This window comes from Oncorhynchus tshawytscha, linkage group LG21, assembly GCF_018296145.1.
Source record: "Oncorhynchus tshawytscha isolate Ot180627B linkage group LG21, Otsh_v2.0, whole genome shotgun sequence".
NCBI classification, from domain to species: Eukaryota; Metazoa; Chordata; class Actinopteri; order Salmoniformes; family Salmonidae; genus Oncorhynchus; species Oncorhynchus tshawytscha.
In genome coordinates, this window is record NC_056449.1 from 33125682 (window position 1) to 33142077 (window position 16396).

General features: G+C 42.4%; 1 protein-coding gene across 2 annotated transcripts; it reads left to right on the forward strand.

The window, feature by feature from the left end:
• Positions 1-4221: 4221 nt before the first annotated feature.
• On the forward strand, positions 4222-14707 carry LOC112233733 (histone-lysine N-methyltransferase PRDM9-like). Of its 2 annotated transcripts, none has more exons than XM_024401584.2 (2): positions 4222-4347; positions 13622-14707. In XM_024401584.2, exons 1-2 carry the CDS (start codon positions 4233-4235, stop codon positions 13999-14001), a joined length of 495 nt encoding a protein of 164 aa, XP_024257352.2. In that variant the 5' UTR covers positions 4222-4232; the 3' UTR covers positions 14002-14707. The 2 variants fall into 2 exon arrangements, with proteins under 2 accessions (XP_024257352.2, XP_042159289.1); XM_042303355.1 differs by lacking the exon at positions 13622-14707 and adding an exon at positions 12399-12679 and having other exon boundaries at positions 4226-4347.
• The last annotated feature ends 1689 nt before the right edge of the window (positions 14708-16396 follow it).

Below are 16396 nucleotides of genomic sequence, written 5' to 3' on the forward strand. Positions count from 1 at the left end.
TATTTGTCCTCTTGCTCAGATGTGCACTCCCACTCTTTCTATTCTGGTTAGAGACAGTTTGTGCTGTTCTGTGAAGGGAGTAGTACACAGCGTTGTACGAGCATCAGTTTCTTGGCAATTTCTCGCATGGAATAGCCTTCATTTTCAGATCAAGAATAGACTGAGTTTCAGAAGAAAGTTCTTTGTTTCTTGCCATTTTGAGCCTGTAATCGAACCCACAAATACTGATGCTCCAGATACTCAACTCGTCTAAAGAAGGCCAGTTTTATTGCTTTAATAATCAGGACAACAGTTTTCAGTTGTGCTAAAATAATTGCAAAAGGGTTTTCTAATGATCAATTAGCCTTTTAAAACAATAAACTTGGATTAGCTAACACAACATGCCATTGGAACACAGAAGTGATTGTTGCTGATAATGGGCCTCTGTACGCCTAAGTAGACATTCCATTAACAATCATCCATTTCCAGCTACAATAGTCATTTACAACATTAACAATTAGCCTAGTGGTTAGAGAGTTGGACTAGTTACCGAAAGATTGCAAGATCGAATCCCTCAGCTGACATGGTAAACATGTGGTTCTGCCCCTGAACAAGGCCATTAACCCACTGTTAGGCTGTCATTGACAATAAGAATTTGTTCTTAACTGACTTGCCTGGTTAAATAAAGGTAAAATAAAAATTTCTGATCAATTTGATGTTATTTTAATGGACAAAAACAAATGTGTATGGCGTATGGTATTTCCTCAATAGAAACGACGTGAGCAGAGATCAGCTTCTCATTAGCTAGCTAACGTTAGCTTTATTATATCTATATAACGTTAGGTGTACTGTTTTGAAATAAGTCTATATATTTACTTGATTGTATACTTTATATACATAGTCTTAGCAAGCTCTTTGGCAGCAAGCTAAGCATTTTTAGCTAGCTAGCTTTGCAAATGTTAGCCTAGTTAGCTAGCTAGCATCAAGTGTTGGTGACAGAAAAATGGCCGTAGAAGCAACTCTAGCTTAGTTTAGAAGAAAGACTGACGTTTATTTTTTACTGGAGAATTATTTTTCAATTCATTTTGATGCACCCGTAGAACAAGGAGCTAGTTAGCAAAGATTTTTTAGATCTGTGCACTTGGTGTACAACATCTTCTATTAGCCATGAGAGATAATGCCATCATGGTTTGATAGGCCTGAGACCCCAGTGCAGCTCAATGTAAACAAGTGTAATGGTAGGGTGGGAATATTCTGGCTAGCATAGCATGGGCAAACCTAACACAAATGAAAGTTTATGTAGTTGCCATAATATTTGAAGATGGGGATTGGACCACTCGTCCGGATAAACATTAGCTAGTTATCTAACGTTAACAGTTAGCTAGCTGATATGCTCAGTGTCTGCTTGTGCCATTTGCACCATGATACACCCCTAGGATGCGCACACACCCCTAGGATGACAAGGATTTGAAGACATGTTTCTCAAAGATGGAATGGACTGGTCTAGTGAAATGTGAGAGTGTGCATTCCAGAAACTTGAAGAGGAACCACCTGGCTATAGGTAAGTGTCCCCCCTGGACCTATATCATGGACATTTGAAATGCATCACTATTACTTGAAAGGTGTCTACATGTTTTAGATTAGGTGATTAGATACGTTCGCTAGCTGTGTGTCTTTACACGTCTTAGGAGTCATTGTCCATGTTCGAATACCCGTACATGCATTCTAAATAGTAGGCATTTTGGGAATGTGATTATTAGTATTTTTTTTATATATATATAGTATGTGAAATTTTGAAAATGTAGTGTGATTTAAGTGCCAAGATGTCAAACTCATTTTGGCTTTTCATCAGGTAGAATTCATTTCACACTATTGAGGAGACAATCGTCTTTCGAGATTCACATGTTTGACAACAGCTCATAATAGCTGATGGGTTGCGCTGTACAAAAATGAACGACTGTCTGGAATCAACATAATTTCGCATTAGATTATACGTTTTCAGTAGAATTAGCCTAGTATGCTGATATTTTTTGCTTACTGCATTAGTTTTTATTAAACGGTACATTCTAAATAGTATACAGTTTAAGGCAAGCCGATTTCAGACACTGCGACTGTTGTAATGAGCAGTGTCTCTACTGTGTGTGCGAATGTGTCCCTCAGGGCTGAACTCCCCAGTACCTGCTTTTATGAGGAGAGGCAGATTTGAACTGGTGAACAATGCTCCGCTTCTCGCACCCAGTAACTTCAAGGAGGATGAGTGGACGCCTCGCCTGGAGAGATGCTGGAGTTATGTAGTGAAAGCAGAGCAGAAAGAGATGACCGTCACAGTGAAAGAAGAGGAGGACGTTACAGTGAAAGCAGAGCAGAAAGAGATGACCGTCACAGTGAAAGAAGAGGAGGACGTTACAGTGAAAGCAGAGCAGAAAGAGATGACCGTCACAGTGAAAGAAGAGGACGTTACAGTGAAAGCAGAGCAGAAAGAGATGACCGTCACAGTGAAAGAAGGAAAAAGAAGCTTTCTGAATGAAAGGGGAGGCTCTGATAAGATTGAAAGAAGAGGAGGACGTTACAGTGAAAGAGGGGGAGGAAGAGATGACTGTCACAGTGAAAGAGGGGGAGGACGTTACAGTGAAAGAGGGGGAGGGACGTTACAGTGAAAGAGGGGGAGGAAGAGATGACTGTCACAGTGAAAGAGGGGGAGGAAGAGATGACTGTCACAGTGAAAGAGGGGGAGGAAGAGATGACTGTCACAGTGAAAGAGGGGGAGGACGTTACAGTGAAAGAGGGGGAGGAAGAGATGACTGTCACAGTGAAAGAGGGGAGGAAGAGATGACTGTCACAGTGAAAGAAGAGGACGACGTTACAGTGAAAGAGGGGGAGGAAGAGATGACTGTCACAGTGAAAGAAGAGGAGGACGTTACAGTGAAAAAGGGGGAGGAAGAGATTACTGTCACAGTGAAAGAGGGGAAGGAAGAGATGACTGTCACAGTGAAAGAGGGGGAGGAAGAGATGACTGTCACAGTGAAAGAAGAGGAGGACGTTACAGTGAAAGAGGGGGAGGAAGAGATGACTGTCACAATGAAAGAGGGGGAGGAAGAGATGACTGTCACAGTGAAAGAGGGGGAGGAAGAGATGACTGTCACAATGAAAGAGGGGGAGGAAGAGATGACTGTCACAGTGAAAGAGGGGGAGGAAGAGATGACTGTCACAGTGAAAGAGGGGGAGGAAGAGATGACTGTCACAGTGAAAGAGGGGGAGGAAGAGATGACTGTCACAGTCGTTACAGTGAAAGAGGGGGAGGAAGAGATGACTGTCACACGTTACAGTGAAAGAGGGGGAGGAAGAGATTACTGTCACAGTGAAAGAGGGGAAGGAAGAGATGACTGTCACAGTGAAAGAGGGGGAGGAAGAGATGACTGTCACAGTGAAAGAAGAGGAGGACGTTACAGTGAAAGAGGGGGAGGAAGAGATGACTGTCACAGTGAAAGAGAGTAAGAGATGACTGTCACAGTGAAAGAGGGGGGGAAGAGATGACTGTCACAGTGAAAGAAGAGGAGGACGTTACAGTGAAAGAGGTCACAGTGAAAGAGGGGAGGAAGAGATGACTGTCACAGTGAAAGAAAGAAGAGGAGGACGTTACAGTGAAAGAGGGGGAGGAAGAGATGACTGTCACAGTGAAAGAGGGGGAGGAAGAGATGACTGTCACAGTGAAAGAGGGGGAGGAAGAGATGACTGTCATTGAATGAGGGGAGGAAGAGATGACTGTCACAGTGAAAGAAGAGGAGGACGTTACAGTGAAAGAGGGGGAGGAAGAGATGACTGTCACAGTGAAAGAGGGGAAGGAAGAGATGAAAGTGAAAGAGGGGAGGAAGAGATGACTGTCACAGTGAAAGAAGAGGAGGACGTTACAGTGAAAGAGGGGGAGGAAGAGATGACTGTCACAGTGAAAGAGTGGGGAGGAAGAGATGACTGTCACAGTGAAAGAGGGGGAGGAAGAGATGACTGTCACAGTGAAAAGAGGGGAGGAAGAGATGACTGTCACAGTGAAAGAGGGGGAGGAAGAGATGACTGTCACAGTGAAAGAGGGGGAGGAAGAGATGACTGTCACAGTGAAAGAGGGGGAGGAAGAGATGACTGTCACAGTGAAAGAGGGGGAGGAAGAGATGACTGTCACAGTGAAAGAAGAGGAGGACGTTACAGTGAAAGAGGGGGAGGAAGAGATGACTGTCACAGTGAAAGAGGGGAAGGAAGAGATGACTGTCACGGTGAAAGAGGGGGAGGAAGAGATGACTGTCACAGTGAAAGAGGGGGAGGAAGAGATGACTGTCACAGTGAAAGAGGAGATTGGAGATCTGATTAACACCAGGAGTAAGTATACCTTTTTAAAAACAGGGGCACAACTGCTGTTGAACGATGTTTGATTTTAAAGGGGCAGTTCTACTGAAGTTCTACACTTATATGTTGTTCTATACTGTAGGGATTGTTAAAGCTACAAAGATTAGATCGCTTCCAACATTAATGGAGTAGATACTCTCATTATATTTGTCTATCTCTTTCTGTAGTGCTTTTCTGTAGTGGTACGGCCAGAGAATTGCCCTAAATGCGGTTACGCCCACTTCTGACACAAGGGTATAAAACCTGTGAGTAAAGAATTTACAGGAGACTACGTGACCCAAGCTGCAGCCAAGGTCTAAAAAGTCAACAAACCCAGAACGCAACACAAGTTTGAAGACAAAGAAATCTTTTTCTACCCAAGCTACGGATGAGTAGCTGTGTCTAAGCGGGTGAATTCAAGCCGGACCCCCTAGCATCCAATCCCAGCGACTCGTGGTATCTAAACGGTTTCATTCCTATTCTGTGAGCTCTGATCTTCAGAGCTGTCTGTCCTCAGAAGACCCCTTTCCAGAGTAAGGGTGAGGGAACAGACTCCTAAGCCAAAAGGACACTGACATCGTGAGGACGACCGGAAAGGTGCATCATCGAGCAGCCTGAACGGTCCCTTGAAAGGTCCACGCAGAGAATCCTCTGACACCTTCCCCACGTAATTACATCATTATATTCTGACCCATAAGAGCGGCAGTTTGGGGCAAGGCTAGGGTTAGAATAGCATAGCTGACAAATTCACCCAAATGTATAATTCTCTCGTGTCCTTTCTTTTTCCTCTCTCTCTTTGAAATCCCCATTTTGGGTAACACGCGCCATAGTGTGTTGGCCCGTTATACTATGTTCTAATCAATAGCCTATAATGTGTTTTGTCTATGTGTATCTTTTATCATTTTAGCTTTTTAGTAAATAAATATTCAACTAAGATTGGTGTGGTACGAACTCATTGGTGAGACCCGGGTCCGTGCAGATTCACGGGCTATATGACGTTCAGAACGAGATTCAGTTAATCACGCAATTGGAAACTTTTAATCATTCGATGAACAACATTCGTCACATTAACTAATACAACGTCACGACACTACCCAGATACCACGAGACTGGTAGGACCTACCCTGATACCACGAGACTGGTAGGACCTACCCTGATACCACAAGACTGGTAGGACCTACCCTGATACCACGAGACTGGTAGGACCTACCCTGATACCACTAGACTGGTAGGACCTACCCAGATACCACGAGACTGGTAGGACCTACCCAGGTACCACGAGACTGGTAGGACCTACCCAGATACCACGAGACTGGTAGGACCTACCCAGGTACCACGAGACTGGTAGGACCTACCCAGGTACCACGAGACTGGTAGGACCTACCCAGGTACCACGAGACTGGTAGGACCTACCCAGGTACCACGAGACTGGTAGGACCTACCCAGGTACCACGAGACTGGTAGGACCTACCCAAAGATAAAAGTTTTAAAAATAATGGGAAAAGTCAAAATAAAACATAATAAAAAGTACATTTGAATGACACTAAGTGGCAGTGTTTTTACAACTAATGCCGGTTTGCCTGAGGCTGATGCCGCACAGGTGTTTGTACACATGCATAAACACACACTCATTCAAATAAACACATACAAGAACACACACACACATGTAATAGTGCCAGACATGCACACAAACATATACAGTTGGCATTGCTGTTATGATTTTGGTTGGGCAAAACTAATCATGGCGGTGTTCGCCTTAGCAATCTCACTAGGATAAAGACCTCCTCCATTCCTGTCATTATTGAAAGAGATCATGATACCTCACATCTCAAAATAGGGCTACTTAATGTTAGATCCCTTACTTCAAAGGCAATTATAGTCAATGAACTAATCACTGATCATAATCTTGATGCGATTGGCATGACTGAAACATGGTTTAAGCCTGATGAATTTACTGTGTTAAATGAGGCCTCACCACCTGGTTACACTATTGACCATATCCCCCGTGCATCCCGCAAAGGCGGAGGTGTTGCTAACGTTTACAATAGCAAATTTCAATTTACAAAAAAAAAAATGACGTTTTCGTCTTTTGAGCTTCTAGTCATGAAATCTATGCAGCCTACTCAATCACTTTTTACAGCTACTGTTTACAGGCCTCCTGGGCCATATACAGCGTTCCTCATTGAGTTCCCTGAATTCCTATCGGACCTTGTAGTCATAGCAGATAATATTCTAATCTTTGGTGACTTTAATATTCACATGGAAAGTCCACAGACCCACTCCAAAAGGCTTTGGGAGCCATCATCGACTCAGTGGGTTTTGTCCAACATGTCTCTGGACCTACTCACTGTCACAGTCATACTCTGGACCTAGTTTTGTCCCATGGAATAAATGTTTTTCCTCATAATCCTGGACTATCGGACCACCATTTTATTATGTTTGCAATTGCAACAAATAATCTGCTCAGACCCCAACCAAGGAACATCAAAAGTCGTGCTATAAATTCACAGACAACACAAAGATTCCTTGATGTCCTTCCAGACTCCCTCTGTCTACCCAAGGACGCCAGAGTACAAAAATCAGTTAACCACCTAACTGAGGTACTCAATTTAACCTTGCACAATACCCTAGATGCAGTTGCACCCCTAAAAACTAAAAACATTTCTCATAAGAAACTAGCTCCCTGGTATACAGAAAATACCTGAGCTCTGAAGCAAGCTTCCAGAAAATTGGAACGGAAATGGCGCCACACCAAACTGGAAGTCTTCCGACTAGCTTGGAAAGACAGTACCGTGCACTATCGAAGAGCCTTTACTGCTGCTCGATCATCCTATTTTTCCAACTTAATTGAGGAAAATAAGAACGATCCAAAATTCCTTTTTGATACTGTCGCAAAGCTAACTAAAAAGCAGCATTCCCCAAGAGAGGAAGGCTTTCACTTCAGCAGTAATAAATTCATGAACTTCTTTGAGGAAAAGATCATGATTATTAGAAAGCAAATTACGGACTCCTCTTTAAATCTGCGTATTCCTTCAAAGCTCAGTTGTCCTGAGTCTGCACAACTCTGCCAGGACCTAGGATCAAGAGAGACACAAGTGTTTTAGTACTATATCTCTTGACACAATGATGAGAATAATCATGGCCTCTAAACCTTCAAGCTGCATACTGGACCCTATTCCAACTAAACTACTGAAAGAGCTGCTTCCTGTGCTTGGCCCTCGTATGTTGAACATAATAAACGGCTCTCTATCCACCGGATGTGTACCAAACTCACTAAAAGTGGCAGTAATAAAGCCTCTCTTGAAAAAGCCAAACCTTGACCCAGAAAATATAAACTATCGGCTTATATCGAATCTTCCATTCCTCTCAATTTTTAGAAAAGACTCTTGCGCAGCAACTCACTGCCTTCCTGAAGACAAACAATGTATACGAAATGCTTCAGTCTGGTTTTAGACCCCATCATAGCGCTGAGACTGCACTTGTGAAGGTAGTAAATGACCTTTTAATGGCATCAGACCAAGGCTCTGCATCTGTCCTCGTGCTCCTAGACCTTAGTGCTGCTTTTGATACCATCGATCACCACAATCTTTTGGAGAGATTGGAAACCCAAAATTGGTCTACACAGACAAGTTCTGGCCTGGTTTAGATCTGTCGGAAAGATATCAGTTTGTCTCTGTGAATAGTTTGTCTTCTGACAAATCAACTGTACATTTCGGTGTTCCGTTTTAGGACCACTATTGTTTTCACTATATATTTTACCTCTTGGGGATGTCATTCGAAAACAACATAATGTTAACTTTCACTGCTATGCGGATGACACACAGTTGTACATTTCAATGAAACATGGTGAAGCCCCAAAATTGCCCTCGCTAGAAGCATGTGTTTCAGACATAAGGAAGTGGATGGCTGCAAACTTTCTACTTTTAAACTCGGACAAAACAGAGATGCTTGTTCTAGGTCCCAAGAAACAGAGATCTTCTGTTGAATCTGACAATTAATCTTGATGGTTGTACAGTTGTCTCAAATAAAACTGTGAAGGACCTCTGCGTTACTCTGGACCCTGATCTCTCTTTTGAAGAACGTATCAAGACCATTTCAAGGACAGCTTTTTTCCATCTACGTAACATTGCAAAAATCAAACTTTCTGTCCAAAAATGATGCAGAAAAATGAATCCATGCTTTTGTCACTTCTAGGTTAGACTACTGCAATTCTATACTTTCCGGCTACCGGATAAAGCACTAAGTAAACTTCAGTTAGTGCTAAACACGGCTGCTAGAATCCTGACTAGAACCAAAAATTTGATCATATTACTCCAGTGGTAGCCTCTCTACACTGGCTTCCTGTCAAGGCAAGGACTGATTTCAAGGTTTTACTGCTAACCTACAAAGCATTACATGGGCTTGCTCCTACCTATTTCTCTCGTTTGGTCCTGCCGTACATACCTACATGTACGCTACGGTCACAAGACGCAGGCCTCCTAATTGTCCCTAGAATTTCTAAGCAAACAGCTGGAGGCAGGGCTTTCTCCTATAGAGCTCCATTTTTATGGAATGGTCTGCCTACCCATGTGAGAGACGCAAACTCGGTCTCAACCTTTAAGTCTTTACTGAAGACTCATATCTTCAGTGGGTCATATGATTGAGTGTAGTCTGGCCCAGGAGAAGGCTCTGGAGCAACGAACAGCCCTTGCTGTCTCTGCCTGGCCGTTTCCCCTCTTTCCACTGGGATTCTCTGCCTCTAACCCTATGACGGGCTGAGTCACTGGCTTACTAGGGCTCTTTCATACCGTCCCTAGGAGGGGTGTGTCACTTGAGTGGGTTGAGTCACTGATGTGATCTTCCTGTCTGGGTTGGCGCCCCCCCTTGGGTTGTGCCGTGGCGGAGATCTTTTTGGGCTATACTCAGCCTTGTCTCAGGATGGTAAGTCGGTGGTTGAAGATATCCCTCTAGTGGTGTGGGGGCTGTGCTTTGGCAAAGTGGGTGCGGTTATATCCTTCCTGTTTGGCCCTGTCCGGGGGTGTCATCGGATGGGGCCACGGTGTCTCCTGACCCCTCCTGTCTCAGCCTCCAGTATTTATGCTGCAGTAGTTTGTGTCAGGGGGCTAGAGTCAGTTTGTTATATCTGGAGTACTTCTCCTGTCCTATCCGGTGTCCTGTGTGAATTTAAGTATTCTCTCTCTCATTCTCTTTCTCTCGTTCTTTCTCTCTGAGTACCTGAGCCCTAGGACCATGCCTCAGGACTACCTGGCATGATGACTCCTTGCTGTCCCCGGTCCACCTGGCTGTGCTGCTGCTCCAGTTTCAACTGTTCTGCCTGTTATTATTATTATTTGACTGTTCATTTATGAACATTTGAACATCTTGGCCATGTTCTGTTATAATCTCCACCCGGCACAGCCAGAAGAGGACTGGCCACCCCACATAGCCTGGTTCCTCTCTAGGTTTCTTCCTAGGTTTTGGCCTTTCTAGGGAGTTTTTCCTAGCCACTGTGCTTCTACACCTGCATTGCTTGCTGTTTGGGGTTTTAGGCTGGGTTTCTGTACAGCACTTTGAGATATCAGCTGATGTACGAAGGGCTATATAAATACATTTGATTTGATGATTTTAGTTGTCCTTGATGTCCTTTGTTTGAAATGTATTATTTATAGTTTTCTTCTGTCTTTCCTTTTTTCTCTTTAGTTCATTCTCTTGGTTGTTGGTGCATTGGGGGTTTCTTGGGGGTGGGGAATGGAATGAATTGTATTTTTGGTTTTTCTTCCTTGGGGGGCTGTGGGAGGGGTCTCGAATGGTTGAGGGACAGCTATTGGGGAACTGTGGGGGGGATCTTGGAGGGTTCGGGTTCACGTTTTTTGGCCTGGTGGTAGATCGGTCAACGTGCCCTTGAGCAGGGCATTGACCCTGGATGCTTCTGTGTGTCGCTCTGAATGGGAATCTGTTGGATGACTGGTATGATGTGGTTATTGAGCGGCTTCACTGCAAGTGTATTGTATGTTTCGAATATTCAATAAAAATTCAATTTAAAAAACAACGCATCTGCCACGCTGATCCTCAACACTGGGGCCCCTCAGAGCTGCGTGCTTAGTCCCCTCTTGTACTCCCTGTTCACCCACGACTGCGTGGCCAAGCACGACTCCAACACCATCATTTAAGTTTGCTGAAGACAACAGTGGTAGATAGGCCTGATCACCGACAACGATGAGACAGCCTATAGGGAGGAGGTCCGAGACCTGGCAGTGTGGTGCCAGGACATCTCCCTCAATGTGAGCAAGACAAAGGATCTTATTGTGGACTATAGGAAAAGGAGGGCCGAACAAACCCCCATTAACATTGACGAGGCTGAAGTGGAGCAGTTCGAGAGTTTCCCGTTCCTTCGTGTCCACATCACTAATGAACTATCATGGTCCAAACACACCAAGACAGTTGTGAAGAGGGCACGACAACACCCCCCTCCCCCAGGAGACTGAAAAGATTTGGCATGGGTTCCCAGATCCTCTAAACGTTCTACAGCTGCACCATTGAGAGCATTCTGACCAGTTGCATCACTGCCTAGTATGGCAACTGCTCGTAAGGCACTTCCAGTGGGTGCTACCGCACGGCAAGTGATACCGGAGCACCAAGTCTAGGACCAAAAGGCTCCTCAACAACTTCTACCCCCAAGCCATAAGACTGCTGAACAATTAATCAAATGGACACCCTGACTGTTTACATTGTATATAGCCTTGTTATTGTTATGTCATTTCTTGTTCAACTTTTTTTTAAACTTTAGTTTATTTGGTAAATATTTTCTTAACCAATAATGCAGTTCAATAAATAGAGTTAAGGGATTGTAAGTAAGCATTTCACGGCAAGGTGAATTTGACGGTAATAATTGTTGTGTTCGGCACGTGACAAAAAAAATTAGATTTGAATTTGACCGAGCTTGAATAATGGGCAAATGTTGCACAATCCAGTTGAAAGCTCTTAGAGACTTACCCAGAAAGACTCGGAGCATTAATTGCTGCCAAAGGTGCTTCTACTAATGTAAATGAGATATTATTTCTGTATTTCATTTTCAATAAATGTGCAACAATTTCACAACCTGTTTTCCCTTTGAATTCAGGCTGTAACACAACACTGGAAAAAAAGGGTGTGAATACTTTCTGAAAGCACTGTAGATTGTTCCGAAAGCACTGTAGATTGTTCCGAAAGCACTGTAGATTGTTCCGAAAGCACTGTAGATTGTTCAGAAAGCACTGTAGATTGTTCCGAAAGCACTGTAGATTGTTCCGAAAGCACTGTAGATTGTTCTGAAAGCACTGTAGATTGTTCTGAAAGCACTGTAGATTGTTCCGAAAGCACTGTAGATTGTCCTGAAAGCACTGTAGATTGTTCCGAAAGCACTGTAGATTATTCCGAAAGCACTGTAGATTATTCCGAAAGCACTGTAGATTGTTCCGAAAGCACTGTAGATTGTTCCGAAAGCACTGTAGATTGTTCGAAAGCACTGTAGATTGTTCCGAAAGCACTGTAGATTGTCCTGAAAGCACTGTAGATTGTTCCGAAAGCACTGTAGATTGTTCCGAAAGCACTGTAGATTGTTCCGAAAGCACTGTAGATTGTTCCGAAAGCACTGTAGATTGTTCCGAAAGCACTGTAGATTGTTCGAAAGCACTGTAGAAAGCACTGTAGATTGTTGAAAGCACTGTAGATTGAAAGCACTGTAGATTGTTGAAAGCACTGTAGAAGCACTGTAGATTGTTCCGAAAGCACTGTAGATTATTCCGAAAGCACTGTAGATTATTCCGAAAGCACTGTAGATTGTTCCGAAAGCACTGTAGATTGTTCCGAAAGCACTATAGATTGTTCTGAAAGCTGTGTGTGTCAGAGTGGCTGGAAAGACAAAGACACACACAAGCGGAAGAAACCTGAGAGACAGACCAAGAATCACTTACACAGAGGACGAGATCCCCAAAGATGACCACTACCTCTGAGTCATCTCTCTCTTTCTCTCTCCCACTCTGGTGTTTTACATTTGAACATGTTCTGTTTATCTTTCTCTCTCCCAGACTGTGAGGACTGCAAGTCTTTCTTCGTGGAGCAGTACAGGTGCATCAAAGCTGGGACTGGGAGACTGAAAAACAGCTTCAAGGCCATCAGACTGTTAAATAGCCATCACTAGCACATAGAGGCTGCTGCATATATACATAGACTTGAAATCACTGGACACTTTAATAAATGGAACACTAGTAACTTTAATAATATTAACAAATCTTGTATTACTCATCTCATATGTATATACTGTATTCTATTCTACTGTATCTTAGTCTATGCTGCTCTGACACTGCTCCTCCATATATAATTATATATTCTTAATTCATCATTCCTTTACTTAGATTTGTGTGTATTGGGTATATGTTATGGAATTGATAGATATTACTTGTTAGATACTACTGCACTGTCAGAGCTCGAAACACAAGCATTTCGCTACACCTGCAATAACATCTGCTTAACATGTGTATGTGATCAATAAAATGTGATTTGATTTGGAATTCCTTCAACCCCCACGGCTTGGTTTTTGCTTTGACATGGACCGTCAACTGTGAAACCTTTTATATAGACAGGTGTGTGCCTTTCCTATTCATGTCCAATCAATTGAATTTATCACAGGTGGACTCCAATCAAGTTGTAGAAAGATCTCAAGGATGATCAATGGAAACCGGATGCACACGAGCTCAATTTCGAGTCTCATAGAAAAAGGGTCTGAATACTTATGTAAATAAGGTATTTCTATATGTCATTATGGGTGTGGATTGCTGAGAAAAACACTGTAATGTAACAATGTGGAAAAAGTCAAGGGGTCTGAATACTTTCCGAAGGCACTTTATATCAGTGAATATTGATATACAATATACAGCAGAAACAACTCATATAATGCATCATTTTAGAAAATGCCACCAAACGGCATCGGAGTTGAGAGGTTACTGCTACGTGAAATAAGTTATCACACGCAGCTTTTTAAGTCAGTTTGATAGCGGGAAAATGCGTATATTGTCTTGAATGTGATTTTGTTTAAATATTTGCATGAAAATCTGATGACAATTTAATGGAAGCCTAGCTAATGACAAATGTATCATTGCGTTTAAACAATGTTTTCTGTTGTGTATTATCATGTCCTGAGATGTTCCTGTGCAGGTCACATAGTCAGGATAATATCTATATTGTAAATGTATTTTTGTGATTTCCCTTCTCTTAATTGCTCTCTTTCTCCCTCTCTCTCTCTCACACACAGATGTGAACATTGAGTCTTTCCAGATCTTCTCGTGCACTGGCTGTCCGTTCTCCTTCACCTCTCAGATCTTCCTCCTCAAGCACATAAAGAGATGTCACCATGATGAGTATGTCAGACTGTTGAGGAGTGGAGAGATCAGATCAGAGAATCTCATGTCCTCCAGCAGCTCACAACACCATGGAACCACCATAGCTTTATTCAACCCAGCTCCCACCAGGAAACGGAGAGACACGGACGAGCCACGACCACACTGTTCTCAGTGTGGGGAGAGCTTCACAACAGGGAGAAATCTCATCAGACACCAGCCAGCCCATTCACACAGGAGAGAAGCTGTTCCACTGCTCCCAGTGTGGGAAGTTTCAGGGAGTCAGGAAATTTAAAGATACATGAGCGCATTCACACAGGACAGAAGCAATTCCACTGTTCCCAGTGTGGGAAGAGCTTCAGGAAGTCAGGAAATGTCAAGATATGTGGGAAGTGTGGGAAGAGCTTTGGTTTCATAGATGTTTTAACAGCACACCCAGCGCACTCACACAGGAGAGAAACCGTTCCACTGCTCCCAGTGTGGGAAGCATTTCTGGAAGTCAGGAAAGTTAAGAATAAACTAGCGCATTCACACAGGAGAGAAGCCATTCCACTGTTCCCAGTGTCGGAAGACTTTCATTCGAAATCTAAAGACGCACCAGTGTTCTTAAAAAGTAAAGAAGATGTAACTTGTAATTAGGATGGTAATGTGACAATGAGATTCATAACTTTATATTCTATCAAGAAACATGACTGAAGTATTTTGTACATAGATACCAGCTTTGGGATTAGTTCAGGAAGTACAATTTAAATTCCAATGTTTTTCAATTAGTAAAATTTGGACTTGACATGGAATTGACCCCAACTCTGATAGATAATGTTGAATTATTCTGATATGATATTCAGGGAACTCACATTTAAAAATAGTACATTACACATGTGTATATTAACTGTAAATATTTAACTAATCTTCATGAACTGAAATGTATACCCCCTCAAATCATAAACATGGCAAGATTTAAATCTGTTTTTGATATCATAATAAAATACACATCTCCTCTCCTTTGTTGCTCATGTCAGATATGAGCAACTCACACCCAGAGAAGGATTCTCTCATCTTCATCATTCTATGTATTCACTGTTGATGGTCTGACTCCAAGTAGGGAGTTGTTCTGAGGCCAGTTTATTTTCTCTCCAGGGGCCTCATTTATAACCTTTGTGTAAATTTAACACTAAATAGCTGCATGTGCCATTTCTAAAAAGACTATGCACGCACAAAAATATAGATTTTTAAACTTGATGCACCTCAGAAATGTGCATGTTTCCCGTTATAAACCAGACCTGCTGTAAAACTGTGTGTGGGGAAAGGGCATTAAGACTCCGCCTGAAAAACGGCCATCAGGCACCTTTTATGGTGACAATAACGCCCTTATTTGCTGTGTACTTTGGAAGTATTAGAATTGGGCCAAGACCACATGTAAACGAAATAGCAATGTACTATCAACTAGATGAAATGTCTTTGGAGGTGTTGGCAGAATGTTTTCCTTTACAGTGACATTTGCTGTATCTGACCATTTCTGAAAGACAAAAATAATTACAAATGATTGTGGACATATAAACAGATCGTTTGAATGCAATAATGTTTGCATCCATTTTTTCCCAAACCTAAATATACTGCACTGCCGGCAAAAACTACAGTACACACAAAAGATAAATTCTACTGTAAGTTATAAACTGGGCTCTCTGTCGGATGTATGTCATTTATTGAAATTATAATAGCCTATCTAATAGGCCCAATTAAATGAGAGATGTGCGTGGTAATTTGTTGTAAGGCTACTTCGGGAATATCAACTCATGGCCAGAAAAAGTGAGGAATTTATTCTGCAATGATTATGGTATATGTATTATGTACGCTAGCGGTCCACAGTTTGGGGTCACTTAGAAATGTACTTGTTTTTGATAGACAATTGCTAAATTGTTTTTCTATTTAAATAACATCAAATTGATCAGAAATACAGTGTAGACATTAATGTTGTGAATTACTATTGTAGCTGGAAACGGCAGATTTTTTAATGGAATATCTACATAGGCATACAGAGGCCCATTATCAGCAACCATCTCTCCTGTGTTCCAATGGCACGCTGTGTTAGCTAATCCAAGTTTATAATTTTAAAAGGCTAATTGATCATTAGAAAACCCTTTTGCAATTATGTCAGCACAGCTGAAAACAGTTGTTCTGATTAAAGAAGCAATAAAACTGGCCTTCTTTAGACTAGTTAAGTATCTGGAGCATCAGCATTTGTGGGTTCGATTACAGACTTGAAATGGCCAGAAAAAAAACTTTCTTCTGAAACTCATCAGTCTATTCTTGTTCTGAGAAATGAAGGGTATTCCATGCGAGAAACTGCCAAGAAACTGAAGATCTCATACAATGCTATGTACTACTCCCTTCACAGAATGGCGCAAACTGTCTCTAACCAGAATAGAAAGAGGAGTGGGAGGCCCCGGTGCACAACTGAGCAAGAGGACAAGTACATTAGAGTGTCTAGTTTGAGAAACAGACACCTCATAAGTCCTCAACTGGCAGCTTCATGAAATAGTACCCGCAAAACACCAGTCTCAACGTCAACAGTGAAGAGGTCACTCCGGGATGCTGGCCTACTAGGCAGAGTGCCTCTGTCCAGTGTCTGTGTTCTTTTACCCATGTTAATATTTAATTTTTATTGGCCAGTCTGACATGTCTTTTTCTTT

Excerpts from the sequence above, each read along its gene's own strand:
- LOC112233733 (XM_024401584.2), top strand. The coding sequence starts at position 4,233 with ATGACTGTCACGGTGAAAGAGGGGGAGGAAGAGATGACTGTCACAGTG. Across the intron at positions 4,348-13,621 it reads AGATCTGATTAACACCAGGA|ATGTGAACATTGAGTCTTTC; the intron begins GTAAGTATACCT and ends TCTCACACACAG.